The 14,393-nt window shown below is 31.4% G+C and overlaps 1 protein-coding gene across 1 annotated transcript in view; it reads left to right on the forward strand.

The window, feature by feature from the left end:
• Positions 1–14,393, forward strand: part of LOC143251209 (putative arginine--tRNA ligase, mitochondrial) — a 28,455-nt gene that overhangs the window by 13,153 nt on the left and 909 nt on the right. Inside the window, exons 5-10 of the mRNA XM_076502651.1 lie at positions 2,197–2,295; positions 2,938–3,035; positions 4,124–4,263; positions 4,744–4,820; positions 6,052–6,136; positions 12,922–12,995. Of these exons, the coding sequence (XP_076358766.1) occupies positions 2,197–2,295; positions 2,938–3,035; positions 4,124–4,263; positions 4,744–4,820; positions 6,052–6,136; positions 12,922–12,995 (573 nt within the window). The remainder of the gene's footprint in view (positions 1–2,196; positions 2,296–2,937; positions 3,036–4,123; positions 4,264–4,743; positions 4,821–6,051; positions 6,137–12,921; positions 12,996–14,393) is intronic.

Raw genomic sequence — 14,393 nt, forward strand, 5'->3', positions numbered from 1 at the left:
ACAATCCACCAGGACACTGTAAAAGACCGACAGCACCTACACACACACTGACTTGAAAATGAAAGGCAGAAGACTTTCAAAACATCGTCCACTACACTTGTGTCTTCACAACAAGCAGTTGCTGTCGATTATACAAAATTTCATCAGTAATCTGTTTAATTTCTTATATTTCTAGTATCATTATGCAATAGTTAAGCCTACCCTTAGCACCACATCTGTACTCATTACTGTGCTAACTTTTTTTTTTAAATCTTATTTTTTTTGCATTAGTTTATTCTGGCCCTCATCACTGTCTACTCCCAGTTTGAAATTTCTCTTACATTTTAAGAATAATTTTAATTGTAGTACTGTCCATAGATACTACATAAGGTTTATGTAGAGTAATGTTATTAACATTTGTGTTGGAGTTTATTTGTAACTGAACACAAACACAGTACTTAAACTTAATATTAAAATGATTTTACAAGTAATTGCAAGGATATTTAGTTATATGCTGGTAAAATAATCATTCCAAGTTAAATCAGTTATGAAGTTATAGTAACACTTTGACACTGATTGAATTCAAAATTTATCTAAAAATCTTATTATGAAGATATTAAACAGAAATATGTTGAAAACATTATTTAAAATATACTTAATTGTTAATTTTTATTTATGATATGCCACTAATTAATATAAATACACGTGAATAAAAATTGACATAGTGAAAAGTCTGTAGGTACGTAATTTAACTGTTTTAAAGCAGAGGGTTTAAAATCATATAATATTGTTTAAAGAGCTGTTGAGGAATTCTCATGTTGTTTATTAGCAGCATCTAAAACAGTCAATGTAATATTTAACCAATTCCTTGCACAGCTGTGTTTTGTCAGATGTAATTATATTTTTGTTGAACAGTTATAGATACTTAAAGGTTAAACTGTGACAAATAAAAAGTATATTAATTATTTTAGTGTGAGTAAACATATGATACCGTAAACAAAATTAAAACAAAAATAAGTGTATGAACTTAAGGTTTTTGGACTTTGGAATGGATTACCTTCAGGTGTTATGGAGACAGTAAATTTAAATGAGTTTAAAAAAGAACTTAACTATATGAATGATGACAATTCATTATAACAATTCGGGATGATGAGAAAACCCACTTGTAGAAAATTATATTTTTAAAAATGGATGGTATGGGTAGAGAAAGCACTAGTAGAGGAGCAAACAATATTTCGACCTTCTTCTTCTTTGTGAACCTGATGATGACCGAAGAAGGTGGAAATGTTTGCTCCTCTACTAGTGCTTTCTCTACCCATACTAGTCATTTTTAAATAGATAATTATGTTATAACAATTAATGTAGTTATTTAATATAATATAAAGTTTCATTTAATGAAAACACAAGTTATCATCTCTTAGGTTAGATAAAGAGAAGCACATTACATTTAAATATACATATATATGTGTATAATATGATTTGAGGAAAATAGTCGTATATGTTTATTAGGGTACGATGAATGGACAACCTTTTAAAAACGTTTTTAGTAACAAATTACAGACACTTTTGTTTATAAGATTGTGGGATGAGGTGACCATAATTTAATTACGGTGTTTTAAAAAATGTATAAATAAAGTGTATACTCCTCATTTTGTTATTGTGTGTTCTGAAATGCTTTAATAGAAAATATTTAATAGAGAAGACACCACTGAATGTTTGATCATTTAGAATGGATATAAAGTACTGTTTATGAGTGTATATGTAACTAATGCTTTTCTAAACCAGTTCTCTCATAGTCTTGAGAGAAAACTTGTGTAATGATACATCAAAATTTGAATTTTTGACAGTAGTTTTTAAGAATTAAAACATGAAGCTATTCTGAAATTTTTTACATAAAAATTCTAATTCTTTAAATTTTCTACAATTAATTTGAATTCCAGGTTTTTAATGAAATTTGATTGTGTTCTTTTTAAACTTTGAAATAAACTGCCATGTCATACATCAAGTAACACTGACATTCACAACAGACTGATTTATTTCAGTATTTGTAGGACAGAATATAGCACATACTCAAAGATTATTGCTTCTATCTTGTAAAATCATGTATTAGAAGAAATACATATAAAGTATGTGAAAGGTCATTATTACAACCTTCACTTGTTTTATTTCAATAGTTAATTAGTATGTATTTTTGAAAGCAAGGTTTTCTTTTCACAGCTTTCAGAGAATACAACTGGTGAGATTACAGGTGTAAATCAGTTAAATGATCACCAGCAACACCTGGTGTTTGTTGTTGACTACAAGTCCTTTGTAAAGGTATGGATGGTAATAATTCTTTTAATGTGTTGATGTGACTGCTACTTGTATCTCTAATTGCACTATTAACACACATTTTGTTCCTGGATAGTATGTGTTATTTCTTAATTGCTTATGTTGTAAAAGTACACAAAATGGCCATTATTCCCTTCAAACTTTACTTTTGTGACCTGGATAATGAAATTTAGAAATTAACCTATTTTCTATATAAAAATTGGCAAATTTGTACATTTTCATTTACGTAAGGCCTGAATAAAACAACATATGAATCAACAGTTACATGTATTTATACTAAAGTTATACAAAAATGTTTAGAAGTGAGTAGTAGTTCGAGATTGGTGACTGTAATGTAAATCACTTTCATGTATCAGCCCTCAGACATAGTCACCCATCATGTTTTTGTTACACGCTCCCAGATCCCAGAAGCGAAATTTGAAGAGAAAAATAAGTCTTTTCCATTTACTTTAGGCATAAGCGATTGAGAAATAACACTTTCTGACTAGGAACAAGAAAAAGTAAAAATTTTGTTACATTCTGTAATTGATTAAATTTTTATATAAATTTTAAAGTAATTTAGTTAGTTTGATTTCGATAGACATCAATGATATTTTTACAATTAATGTTCCTTTTCGTATTACTCAGGACACGCTTCAACTGTCATCAAGAAACATGGAGAAACTCTCGGAAACGAGCACTCTTTTAAGTTATATACCTCACCAAAAAGTTGTTGTGGAGTATAGGTGAGTCATTTTGATTTTTTAAATAATAACTGTACCTTTTATGTGCCATTTTCAACTTATTACCACAGTAGCTATAAAATATTTAATCAGTTAAAGGTAACCAATCATAAACGACTTATTACTCACAGATAATAAACATTTATAAACAGTTACTTACTCAAATTTTAGTTACATTGTTGAACATACATTACTACAGATATATTCTCTGACAATTATAGAACAATAAAATCAACAGTTGGAACAACTTAACTAACTCTTACCTTCTCATGCTGTAATCTTGTTCAAAATAATTATTGTATTTTTATGATTGTAATAATTTAAAAGAAATTTTTAATAATTTATAAACATGTGACTAGACAGGTGGAGCTTTTAACTTCAGATGGGAATAAAAGATCCTCTTGTAGGAAAAAAAAATTGTTACATTGCACACTTAAGAGTCATAGATGTGTTATAAGGATTACAGTCAAATCTCATCTTACAGAAGTTTCCCAACAGTTGGTGATGGGAGCTAATTACAAATCTTCCCTCTAGTTTAGCTTTCCTCAAATATCTCAAAACAAAGAAATAAGGTCTGGCATGGCCAGGTGGTTAGGATGGTCAATTTGCAGTCCAAAGATTATTAGTTTGAATCTCCATCCCATCAAAGATGCTCACCCCTTTTAGCCATGAGGTCATTATAATGTTATGGTCAGTCCTCAATATTTGTTGGTTAAAGAGTAGCCCAAGAGTTGGTGGTGATGACTAGCTAACTTCTCTTTAGTCTTTCACTGCTAGATTAGGAATGGCTGGAGTAGGTAACCCCTAGTGTAGAGCAGGTAACCCCTAGTGTAGAGCAGATAACCCCTATTATAGAGTAGGTAACCCTTGTATAGCTTTATATCAAACTTAAATCACACCAAAGAAACAAGTTAAACAAAGCTCTATATTTTTGTCTTTTAAATATTCTATTTAAATTTCTAATGCAACACAATTTATGTATTTATCATGTTAAAATATTGGTGCCACGAGGTTCACGTTAAATATTGTTATCTTTATACTCTGATTTGTTATCGGTCAAGAGTATAAAAATATACAGTTTCTACTTTCAGCTCACCAAATATTGCCAAAGCTTTTCATGTAGGCCACCTGAGGTCAACAATTATTGGCAGTTTCATAGGAAATCTCCACGAGTTTCTTGGCCATGATGTTACTCGACTCAATTACCTTGGAGACTGGGGAACCCAGTGTGGTAAGCAAGAATTTCTGTGTCTCTTGTGAGAATTATGACCATTAAATTTCTTTTGTTTGAAATAACGGGTCAGAGGAAAGACAACAAATGTTTCAAAATAGTTTGTTTCATATATTTTTTCTAGCTGTGACATTCATTTGATATCAACTGTACATAATATTCATGATGCATATAATTTGTATATTTATATATAAATATGTTCTTAAAGCATTTAGTCATATCTGAAGACTGATAATCCAATTAGAAAAATTGGAAAAAAGGGTTGATTGGAGGCTGTTAAAACTGAAGTGTCACATTTTGCATCTGGTTAAAAAACACTTTAAGGTTAGTTACAGTCAGATATTATTTTTCTTTAATGGCAGAGAACTCTGATTTATTTAGTCTTAAGGATTTTTCTAATTACAAACATTTTAAAACTTACAGAAATTCTCTAAAAAACTAAACAGACATTAGAAGAATAATGTTTGTATATTTTTTCAGGTTTGTTATTTGCTGGCTACCAACAGTTTGGTTCTGAAGATGACTTGCATCAAAACCCACTTTATCATTTGCTAAGGGTATGTATTTGTGAATTGTAATTCAATTAGTGTCATCTTTTTGTTATGTATACACAGAGAAACTTATTTATAATATTAGTTGTTGTATTGCTTAACTTGTTTATAACACATGGTGATAAAGTTTAGAAAACATATAATTGATGTTTATAAAAACTAAAACTTAGAATAAATCTTTACTTATGTTCATTGTCAATTATTCAGGTGGTATGGATACTTTGACAAGAGTTGAATCATGACTATAACAACCATTCTTAGATAAAGGGTTGGGATGGTTGTGGTTCTGTGATTATCACAGTTTGACTTTGAATCCAGTGGTACCTGGTTAGTGCTTTATGAAAAATGTACTCCATATTTTAGGGTTTTTTGCCAGTTGAGTCTTAGTTCTTTTGTAGTTGAAATAGTTCTTCCACTTATTTAGTTGCAGAAAACAAAACAAACTTGATGCACCAATTTAAAAAAAAACATGTAAAGAACCATTCCTTAAATTTTTTTTAATTTTGCATAATGTGAATTATCAAAATGTTATTTTGTCAGTGTTTTGTTTAAAATTTTCAAATAATATTCAAAGCATAGTATCCACTAATTAGATATGTTTATTTCACATTAGGAATACAAGTTTTTATTCTAAGGTAAATTGAACCTCAGCATTTTTATAATTAAACTATTCTATCCCAGTCTTATTGCCATTTAATGATAGCATCTATTTAAAAATGTCCAAACATTTTTTTTTTCTGAGTTAATTAAAGTTAACCCTTTCACGATAATCTAATTATCCGTTTCTCAAAAGTCAAATCACTGATTTCTTGCAATATTATTTTAAATTATGTTATTTTAACAGCATCACTTTGTGTGGCCTGATTGTTGGGGCATTTAGACTGTTTCTTGGCCAGCTCATCCTGGTTATCAGGATGCTCAACTCACACTCTGCAAGTTGTGAGCTCAAATTCAGGTACTAAAGATGCTTTTGGCTATGGGGTATTATAATGTAATTGTCAATCCCACTTTTTGGTTCCTCTAGTTCAATACCTTTTAGTTTAGGGACAGCTAATGCAAATAGTTCACAAGTAGGTGTATGTAAAATCAACACACAAACTAAATTTTACCAGCCCATCAGAAGTTTGTCATTACGAGGACTTGATGAATAGTAAAACTGGAAAATCATCATATTTTTACTTATGTCATGCTACCTATTGGAAAAATATATATTTAAGATACCATTAATATTCTACAGGTTTATGTGATGGCTAACAAGGAGGCTGAGAAAAATTCTTCCTTTCTAGATCATGCAAAGCACCTGTTTTCTCAAATGGAGAATGGTGAGTTTTGTCATGCGAGATAACTGTTTAGTTGCATCCTAGCATTAACATTCACATTGGAAATGTAAAATTGGATGTAACATAAACCACATTGTTAAATCAGTCGTCTTTAAGTTGAGACAAAGTCTGGTCACAATTTCTATCAGTTATTAAGCATTGTCTTTTACTGATATCTTTAAAATGTAAAATAGTGGTATTAACTAGTACTTGTTTTGTTATAGGTTACATATGGGTTCTTTAAATTAATAAGTAGGTTAAGTCAAGTGTTTAAATATGACATAATTTAGAGATTTCATGACTTGTAAAATTATGCAAGTATGTATGGTGTGTTATTATGAATTATACATGTTTGTATGGTGTGTTCTTGGGAATTATATGTCTTTATAACATGTTCTTATGAATTATATGTCTTTATAACATGTTCTTATGAATTATATGTCTTTATAACATGTTCTTATGAATTATATGTCTTTATAACATGTTCTTATGAATTATATGTCTTTATAACATGTTCTTATGAATTATATGTCCTTATAACATGTTCTTATGAATTATACATGTTTGTATGGTGTGTTATCAGTAATTATATGTCTTTATGGTGTGTTCTTATGACATGGTTTCATGCTTTTATGTATAGCTCTGTGAAAATCATACACCTACTATAAGATACTTGTACCTGATATGTTCACTCATATTTGCCTTTTAGTTGAGCAGGATTGACATTGTGTTATAAGTGGATATATTATTAGACCAGTATTACATGTCTCTCACTATTCTACCTATGATATAACTTTATATTAACTTTATTATTCAACCCTTTACTACTTGGATGATATTTTTAGTGGGGTAATACAGAACCCAAACTTTATTAACCATTTTCATGATGAGTTTACAGATCAGAGGCCATGCCATCACATTTGTTGACTTGCATTCAAAAGTTTATTGAATCACTGTTTTTTGAATTTACGTCAGTAAGTTTGGAATCAAGTGGTAGATTGTAATTCAAACTTTAATATTATATACGAGTTAAATTCTTAATTTAAAGTAAATATTAAAATAACACATTCTAATATAGATTTTAGTGAGTCACATAGTATGTTTAATGCAGCACTGTTTAAAATTAGATGTTTGTAATGTCAAAATACTAAGTCTATAGTCTTGTACAAATTAGGAACTCAAATTGCCAATGTTGACAAGCTAGAATAAGGACCTCATATATTTATTTTGTTAAGATATGGCTTATCAACTGAATCAAACACAGTAGCCCTGTTCACCTCTTTCCATTTTTATAAATGGTCCCCTATACACTCTTACTACAATATGATATGAATAACCAATCAGCAGTTCAGAATGTCCCCAGATTTGTTTTCTCAGCCATTTTAAGCTGTGAAAAAGCTACCACGTTATTTCGATCCAAGATTTCAAGGAGGTAGGTTGTGTCTTTAGTCTGCTCAAAGTTTCATTTTGTTACAAATCACACTACATCTTAAATACTAAGGTTAATATATCATAGTGGAAGTCTGTGGTATCAGTATAGTTACTTATGATTTTTTGATTATTCAACTGTGTGTGTGTGTGTCTATATATAAAACCTGAAAAAACAATTTGTTTGATATCCTTCATATGAGAAATTTGAAAAGGCTTAGCACCCTATGTCCAGTAGCAACTGACAACAAAAGTCATAGTGACAGGAGATAACTGTTTGTTTTACTTCTTGATGTATTGTTCTATATTTTAAGAAAAATATATTTAATAATTTATTTGTAAATAGTAACAATCTGTATACGTATATATAATGTATGATAATTGAAATGTAAGTGTATATTACAAAATACTAGTTCACTAAAATTCAGCCAAGACAGGGAAGACTAAAAGTCAGTTTTATATTACTGGATATGTGATATGAGTGCACGTGCCCTGCGAGTTGTGTAATGTTAGCTGGGAATGACTGAAAGGTCAATATAATAAAAAATAATAAATATATAATGTTATGAGACTTAATCTACTTCAACTAGACATTTGTATTTTTGTGTTATAATATTTAGTCATTCTATCATGAAAAAAGCATATTTATTTCTTAATTTTTGTGATGTTTACGACGTTGGTCAAGTGACAGACCCCACATAGTTAGAGTATAGAAAATAACACAAAGTCTTACTAAAAACAAACATTTGAAATGTATTTAAGAGATTTTAGAGATTACACAAATAATACTTGAGATTTTGGGTATGAAGATTAATTGTTTTAAACGTAACATGAAATCACTTTGCACTCAGACTAGTAATGAAACAGACTCTATTTTCACAAACAGATCTTAAGTAAAAATATTTCATTAAAAAATCTGATTTTTGTATACAAAATACTTTTAATCTTTACTAAATGTTTACCAAATTTTGTGAAGATACACATGTTGTGTCAAAAGTTATAGTGTAAATACTTAACATGTGCAAATGTGTAGACGAAGTAGTGTAAATTATACAGAGCATGTAATGTAAGGGATAGTTTCCAATAATTAATGAGAATAATATTGTTTAAGGTCATGTAGATTCACTGTAATTAATGTAAATCTTTGTTCTTTGAGTTTCTTGGTTTCATAGTAAGTTTCTGATATAACAATTATTACTTTAGGGTTTTTGAAAACGTTCCTACAAAAAAATAAAAGAAAGAGTCAACAGGCAAAAATCCTCATGTAGTTATCTACAGTTAGTGACATATTTAATGCCACATAGAATTTGATGTACATAAAAGTTTGCTAACTAACATTCACTGGTTGGTTTTACCAGCTCATCAGTCTTGGATATTTTTCTCAAGGGTGCATCTGACCATATGCTCTCTCATGTCTCCTCCCTCCAGATTTGTTGTGTCATTGGTCCTTATGAGAGACAAGTGGACTACACCTAACTTGTCATCTCCTATTACTTACCTCAGAGTGGTTCACCTATGGGCTCATGAGCCACATATCGCCTGTAAGATGGTTTTTAAGACCTTCAGGCCCTTCACAAAATAGTTTTACAATTATATAATCTTATTGAGAATAGTATGTTTGGTCTGTAAAACTAGGTTAATATTATTTTTGGCCTGCAATGCTTAAGAAGTTAGACCACCCTGACTTACATTATTGAGTGGTTTCATGTGCCTTCATTTTCACTTCCCTTCAGATGCTGTTCTCCAGTCTGTTGTAAATCTATACCATTATAAGTTTTGTCTATGAATTTTTCAGTGATTTCTGTTTTCTTCACACATTTCAAGTCATCTTCATGTGTATACCATTATATCTGTGCACATTCCAACACAACATGACCATACAAACATAGGAAGAGGCAATATGCTCCAGGTTGAACATGATGTAAGGTCCTAACCAGTACATTTCTTATGTTTGATCCTTACAGGGATTCACACTGAGCAGGGCAGAACAGAAAACATTAAACCACGAGACTCCTTGATGACGAGAAACACACTTGAAATAAAAATGTATTTCAGAATGGCTTGTATGAGTATTAACACTTATTGACATGCAGAGAACATTGTGACCTTCCTAAGTCATCTTCAGGGATGTCGAAACGTTGTTCTCTGCTCCCTCAGTCCCTTGTTCAGTATCTATCATGAGGTAGTTCCTCAAGAGAAAGTAGTTTAAGACCATAACCATGCAAACCAATGTTCTGTCCATTTTGGTGACACTTTACCACTGGTACTGAATTTTCATTATTACTTTTGCTCTTCTCTTACTGTTATAGAAACTGTGAATGCATAAATCAGTAATAGTAAACCAGGCAAATGGATGTGGTCTCCCACTGGTTGTTGCTTCACTAGATGACTTCAGGTCTCATGCACCTGTTGGGCTTTCTCCTCATGATTTCAAAAAGGAGCTCATCTCTTTAGTTGATCACCATTCACCATCTTCAATGTAATGTTCTTGTTATTGGTGAGAGGAGGTAAGGGGCATTTCTGAAGTTACTCGTCTGCCTGCACCATCTCCCATTCTCCCTACTTATGATGTGCTTCATTTGGCTCATCAGGATGAGTCTGTGATGATGTGCTGTTGCTCATAGGGATTATGGTGACTGTATTTTCCTTCTGCAGTAATCATTATGATGATTACATCATGGGTGGGAGCAACACATTTAGGTAAAAGAAGGGGTGCAGGAAATTCCATAGCTCTTAGTAGAGCAGAGATTTGTGAAAGATACCACCTTGTGTACAAAACGTTTAGTGGGTTTTGTAAATGTTCTCAATGAATTGTTTGTTTGTTTTTCTTATACCAAAGCCACATCAGGCTATCTGCTGAGCCCACTGAAGGGGAATCAAACCCCCAATTTTAGCATTGTAAATTCGTAGACTTCCGCTTTACTAGCAGGGAGCTTGTTCACTTCATTCATTGCTTTTCACTAGCAGGGAGCTTGTTCATGACTATGTACATTCATTGAATCAGTACAATGGAAAACATTCATTGAATCAGTACAATGGAAAACATTCAGTTGTTCAAAATGTTGGTTAAGTATGTTAAAATACCTTTGAATGAATATATCCCTGATACACCTTAACACTTTATGTAACAAAGAGTTTGTCAAAGGAAATAGTTACAAAACCTTCTTCTTTAATACCTGAAAACTCGTGAATAGTTTATTTCACATTATTTTAACAGCACAAACATTTTGGAAAGGAAATATATTCATAGGGACTTTAACAAAAGGATTAGGAGGTGTGAAAACCCTATTAGGTCACAGATGAAAATTAAATTTATGGGCCACCTTGCAGAATAATAATACACTTCATACACAGAATGTTTGAAAGGTGGTTCTTTATTTGGAGGCCACTGACTCACGATGGCAGAATAAAATTCTGCGAGAGCAGTGAAAGTGAACCAGTCTTCCTGATCCAGCTTCCACCAGGGCACGCGGGTAGGGTGGCATCGACCACGGCCAGTCTCTCTCAAAAGTATAGGAAAATGTTCACTGCCTAGTGGATTACTGTCAACTCTCCATGAAAAATGGGAGAATAATGAAGGGGAGCAAACCAAGAGATCAATAGCGGTAAAGGACTGACTAGGTGCGTGAAAATAAGTGGAAGAACCAGTATTGAAAACAGAAAGGCTGTGATCACAGAGCATACGCTCTACAGAGCGACCCCTCCTATCAATAACAGCACTTCCCCAGAGGGGATGATGTCCATTAAAGTCCCCCAGGATTAAAGAGGGAGACGGCAACTGTTCAACAAGAGCATCAAGGTCTAATTTATCATATGTCTTTCTAGGGGACAGGTAGAGAGAACAAACAGTGATGGTATGAGTGATAAAGACAGGATGGGCACATGCTGATCAACCAACAGTGCCATCCCTCCATGTACTTGTCCATCACTCAGCCTGTCATTTCTGTACAGAGAAAACTGCTGAAATGTGACTGTATTGGCAGGTTTCAGAAATGTTAAGTATGTTAAGTAAAGCATGCTAATGCTATGGGGGTCTGAGGACATTCTTTATTTCAGAAAATGTTTAAAAAATGTGTTACGAGACTAAATAAGAAAAAAGTTTGCATGAAATATAGTTTGAACATAAAATCCACAAATGATTTTGTTCCAACAATACATAGGGAGCTAGACTTACATTAACATAAATATATATTTTTTATTATGGTAAAATACTTAACTATCTACATGCCTGGTAGTTATTAATTGTTAGATTATATTACATATATAAACAACTGTACAACAATAATATATTAACTATTTCAGTCATTGGCTATCATATGTGTTACTAAAACAACATGATAGCATACTCTATTCATACATAAAGTACTGTGTTGAAAGCAGTGCCTTATGAATTATCTGTTAAAGTTAGAGCACCCAGTATTTCTTTTGTTTGTGTACACTTCAGCTATTTAACTAACCAGCAAAAAACAGGTACTGGACATTCACATGAACATGGACTTTAGTAGCAATATTTTATGACATCACAGATGCCATAATGAAGTTCATGTTCTAGCCAGGTTAAATTTTTGATATTTTAATTTATAATGGAGAAAGTAAATACAGGGTGTTCAGAAAGTCACTGTGCAGTTTTGTAATCATATGTCTATTCAGTCTATTTCAAGCCAGCAACTAATAGCAGTGTTTAGAAACAAAATAAGAAGGATTCAAGCCTGTATTGATACCAACGGGGGTCACTTTCAACATTGTTTATAATTGTTATTCATATTTACCTCCTGTATTCTATATTGAAACATGCCTGTTAATAAATATATAAGTGCACAGTGACTTTCCAAACACCTTGTATGTTGTAGTAAACTGTGACTGTATTTTCCAGTTCTGTACAATACTTAAACTGAAGGACCAAGTAGTTTATGTTATAATGCAGAAACTTTATTAGAAAGGGATATAAAAATGTATAGGTAATATTCAGTTAAGTAGTGAGAACATACACTCTAGTTTATTTATAAAACATTAATGAACATTTATTTATAAAACATTAATTTTTGATATATCTTTCATCTAAAAATAGGTAACTATGAACAGTAAGGAACACCTTAAATCGTCCTTGTAAGAGCTAAAGTACGCCAGAAATAAGTACTAAACTGTGTGATCAGTTAAAGACACTTAAAATCCTACAATGTTATTTGTGAAGTTTCAAATCACGATATTATCATGCGTGTAACTAAGGCCATTCTGCACGTAATTTAACATCATGCATGTGATTAAATGTAATAAAATAATTTTAGGTTTCTTTCATTGCGATCATTTTTGGCAAATGTGAAATGTATGGGTTATGACAAATTTACTTATTTTGATTACAGGTAACAAAGCTATACTGACATATTGGAAGAAATTCAGAGACTTGAGTATAGAAGAGTACAATAAGGTGTACAACGTAAGTGTCTAAAATTCGATAATTTCTTTATTGCTTTAGTTTTAACAGTTTAATAACCAAATCAAGTCTTGTTGGAATTGATTGTATACCACTATCTCTGTGACATTAACAGAACAGATTAATCTAGTGCTAATGCCTTACCTAGTGGCAGTAACAAAAAGCTGCATCAGTGGGAATAACATTTGTGATAAACTGTGTTTTCTTAAAACACAAATTGAAAACTACTTTCTTCTCAATTATCTAGCGTGTTTTCATTTAATTGTTTTGAAAAGATTGTAAATATGTCTCCAAATTTTAAACATTTCCTTAAAATATATGAGTTTTTTTTCTGACACATTTGACTCTATTCTTTTGAATCTTTTAAAACTTTAGCTGTATCAAAGTGTAACATTCTTCTCAGGATAGATCTGTAACAGTTTGTAATCAGCTGAGGTTATTGGTGCATATATAAAGTTCTTCTTTCTCAGAATGGTTGGTATAGGTACAAACAGAACAGCATTTCAACCTTCCTAGGTCATCGTCAGGTTAACAAAGAGAGAGCTCGTAACTGACTATTGCCGAACATTTCTCAGGTTTCTTGTTGTCAAGAAAGTTATTGTTTCCTCTAAGAAACTCTTGTAAAAACATTTACTATAGCACAAACTTAATGTTTAAAAGAGAACAAAAAACAAATGTAACAAATAAACTGAAGAACTTGTATATAAGAACTTGTGCAATGTTTAGTCTACAACCCAGTTTATACATTATTGAAACATTGTTTTAATGTTATCTATTTTTAAATAATTTAAATATTATGGAATTAAAGTGTGTTCTAACATAAGTTTTCCTTATAATACTATAGTTACCATATACTCAAAGACAGAGGTAGTTAATATTTCAGTGTAATTAGTTGTAGTTTCTGTGTTAGTTTTATATTCTAGTTTGTTTGTTATGTAGAACCTTATTTGTTCATACACAAATAACTTTCTTAATTTTGACTTGTATAGTTCTCATTAATAATAACTTCCAAGTGAAAGTAAAGTATAATCGTATTTCAGCCACACTAGATCTGCTGTATCCAGTGCAGGCTAAAGGCCTTTAACTCAGTAATAGCATTCTTCAGGTCGGTTAGGATACACCAGACAAATTAGTGGTTGGGATGTAATTGATACTGACAAATTCGTTAACGGTAACTGTTACAAAGCGAACAGGATTATGTTGGTGAAGTGTAATTTTTGTCATAACACAAATATTAGTTTCCTTTTGATCAAAGGGTATTACTAGCTTACAGAATTTGTATAGAGAATGAAATAAAATTTATGAAAAATGGAAACGTTTGTCTAGCTGGTATTGTAGTACAGTTGGAAGATTTCACATGTCTAGACTGACCACCAAAGTAATATTGGGTTTTGTAGCACC

Source organism: Tachypleus tridentatus, chromosome 5 (assembly GCF_004210375.1).
Source record: "Tachypleus tridentatus isolate NWPU-2018 chromosome 5, ASM421037v1, whole genome shotgun sequence".
NCBI classification, from domain to species: Eukaryota; Metazoa; Arthropoda; class Merostomata; order Xiphosura; family Limulidae; genus Tachypleus; species Tachypleus tridentatus.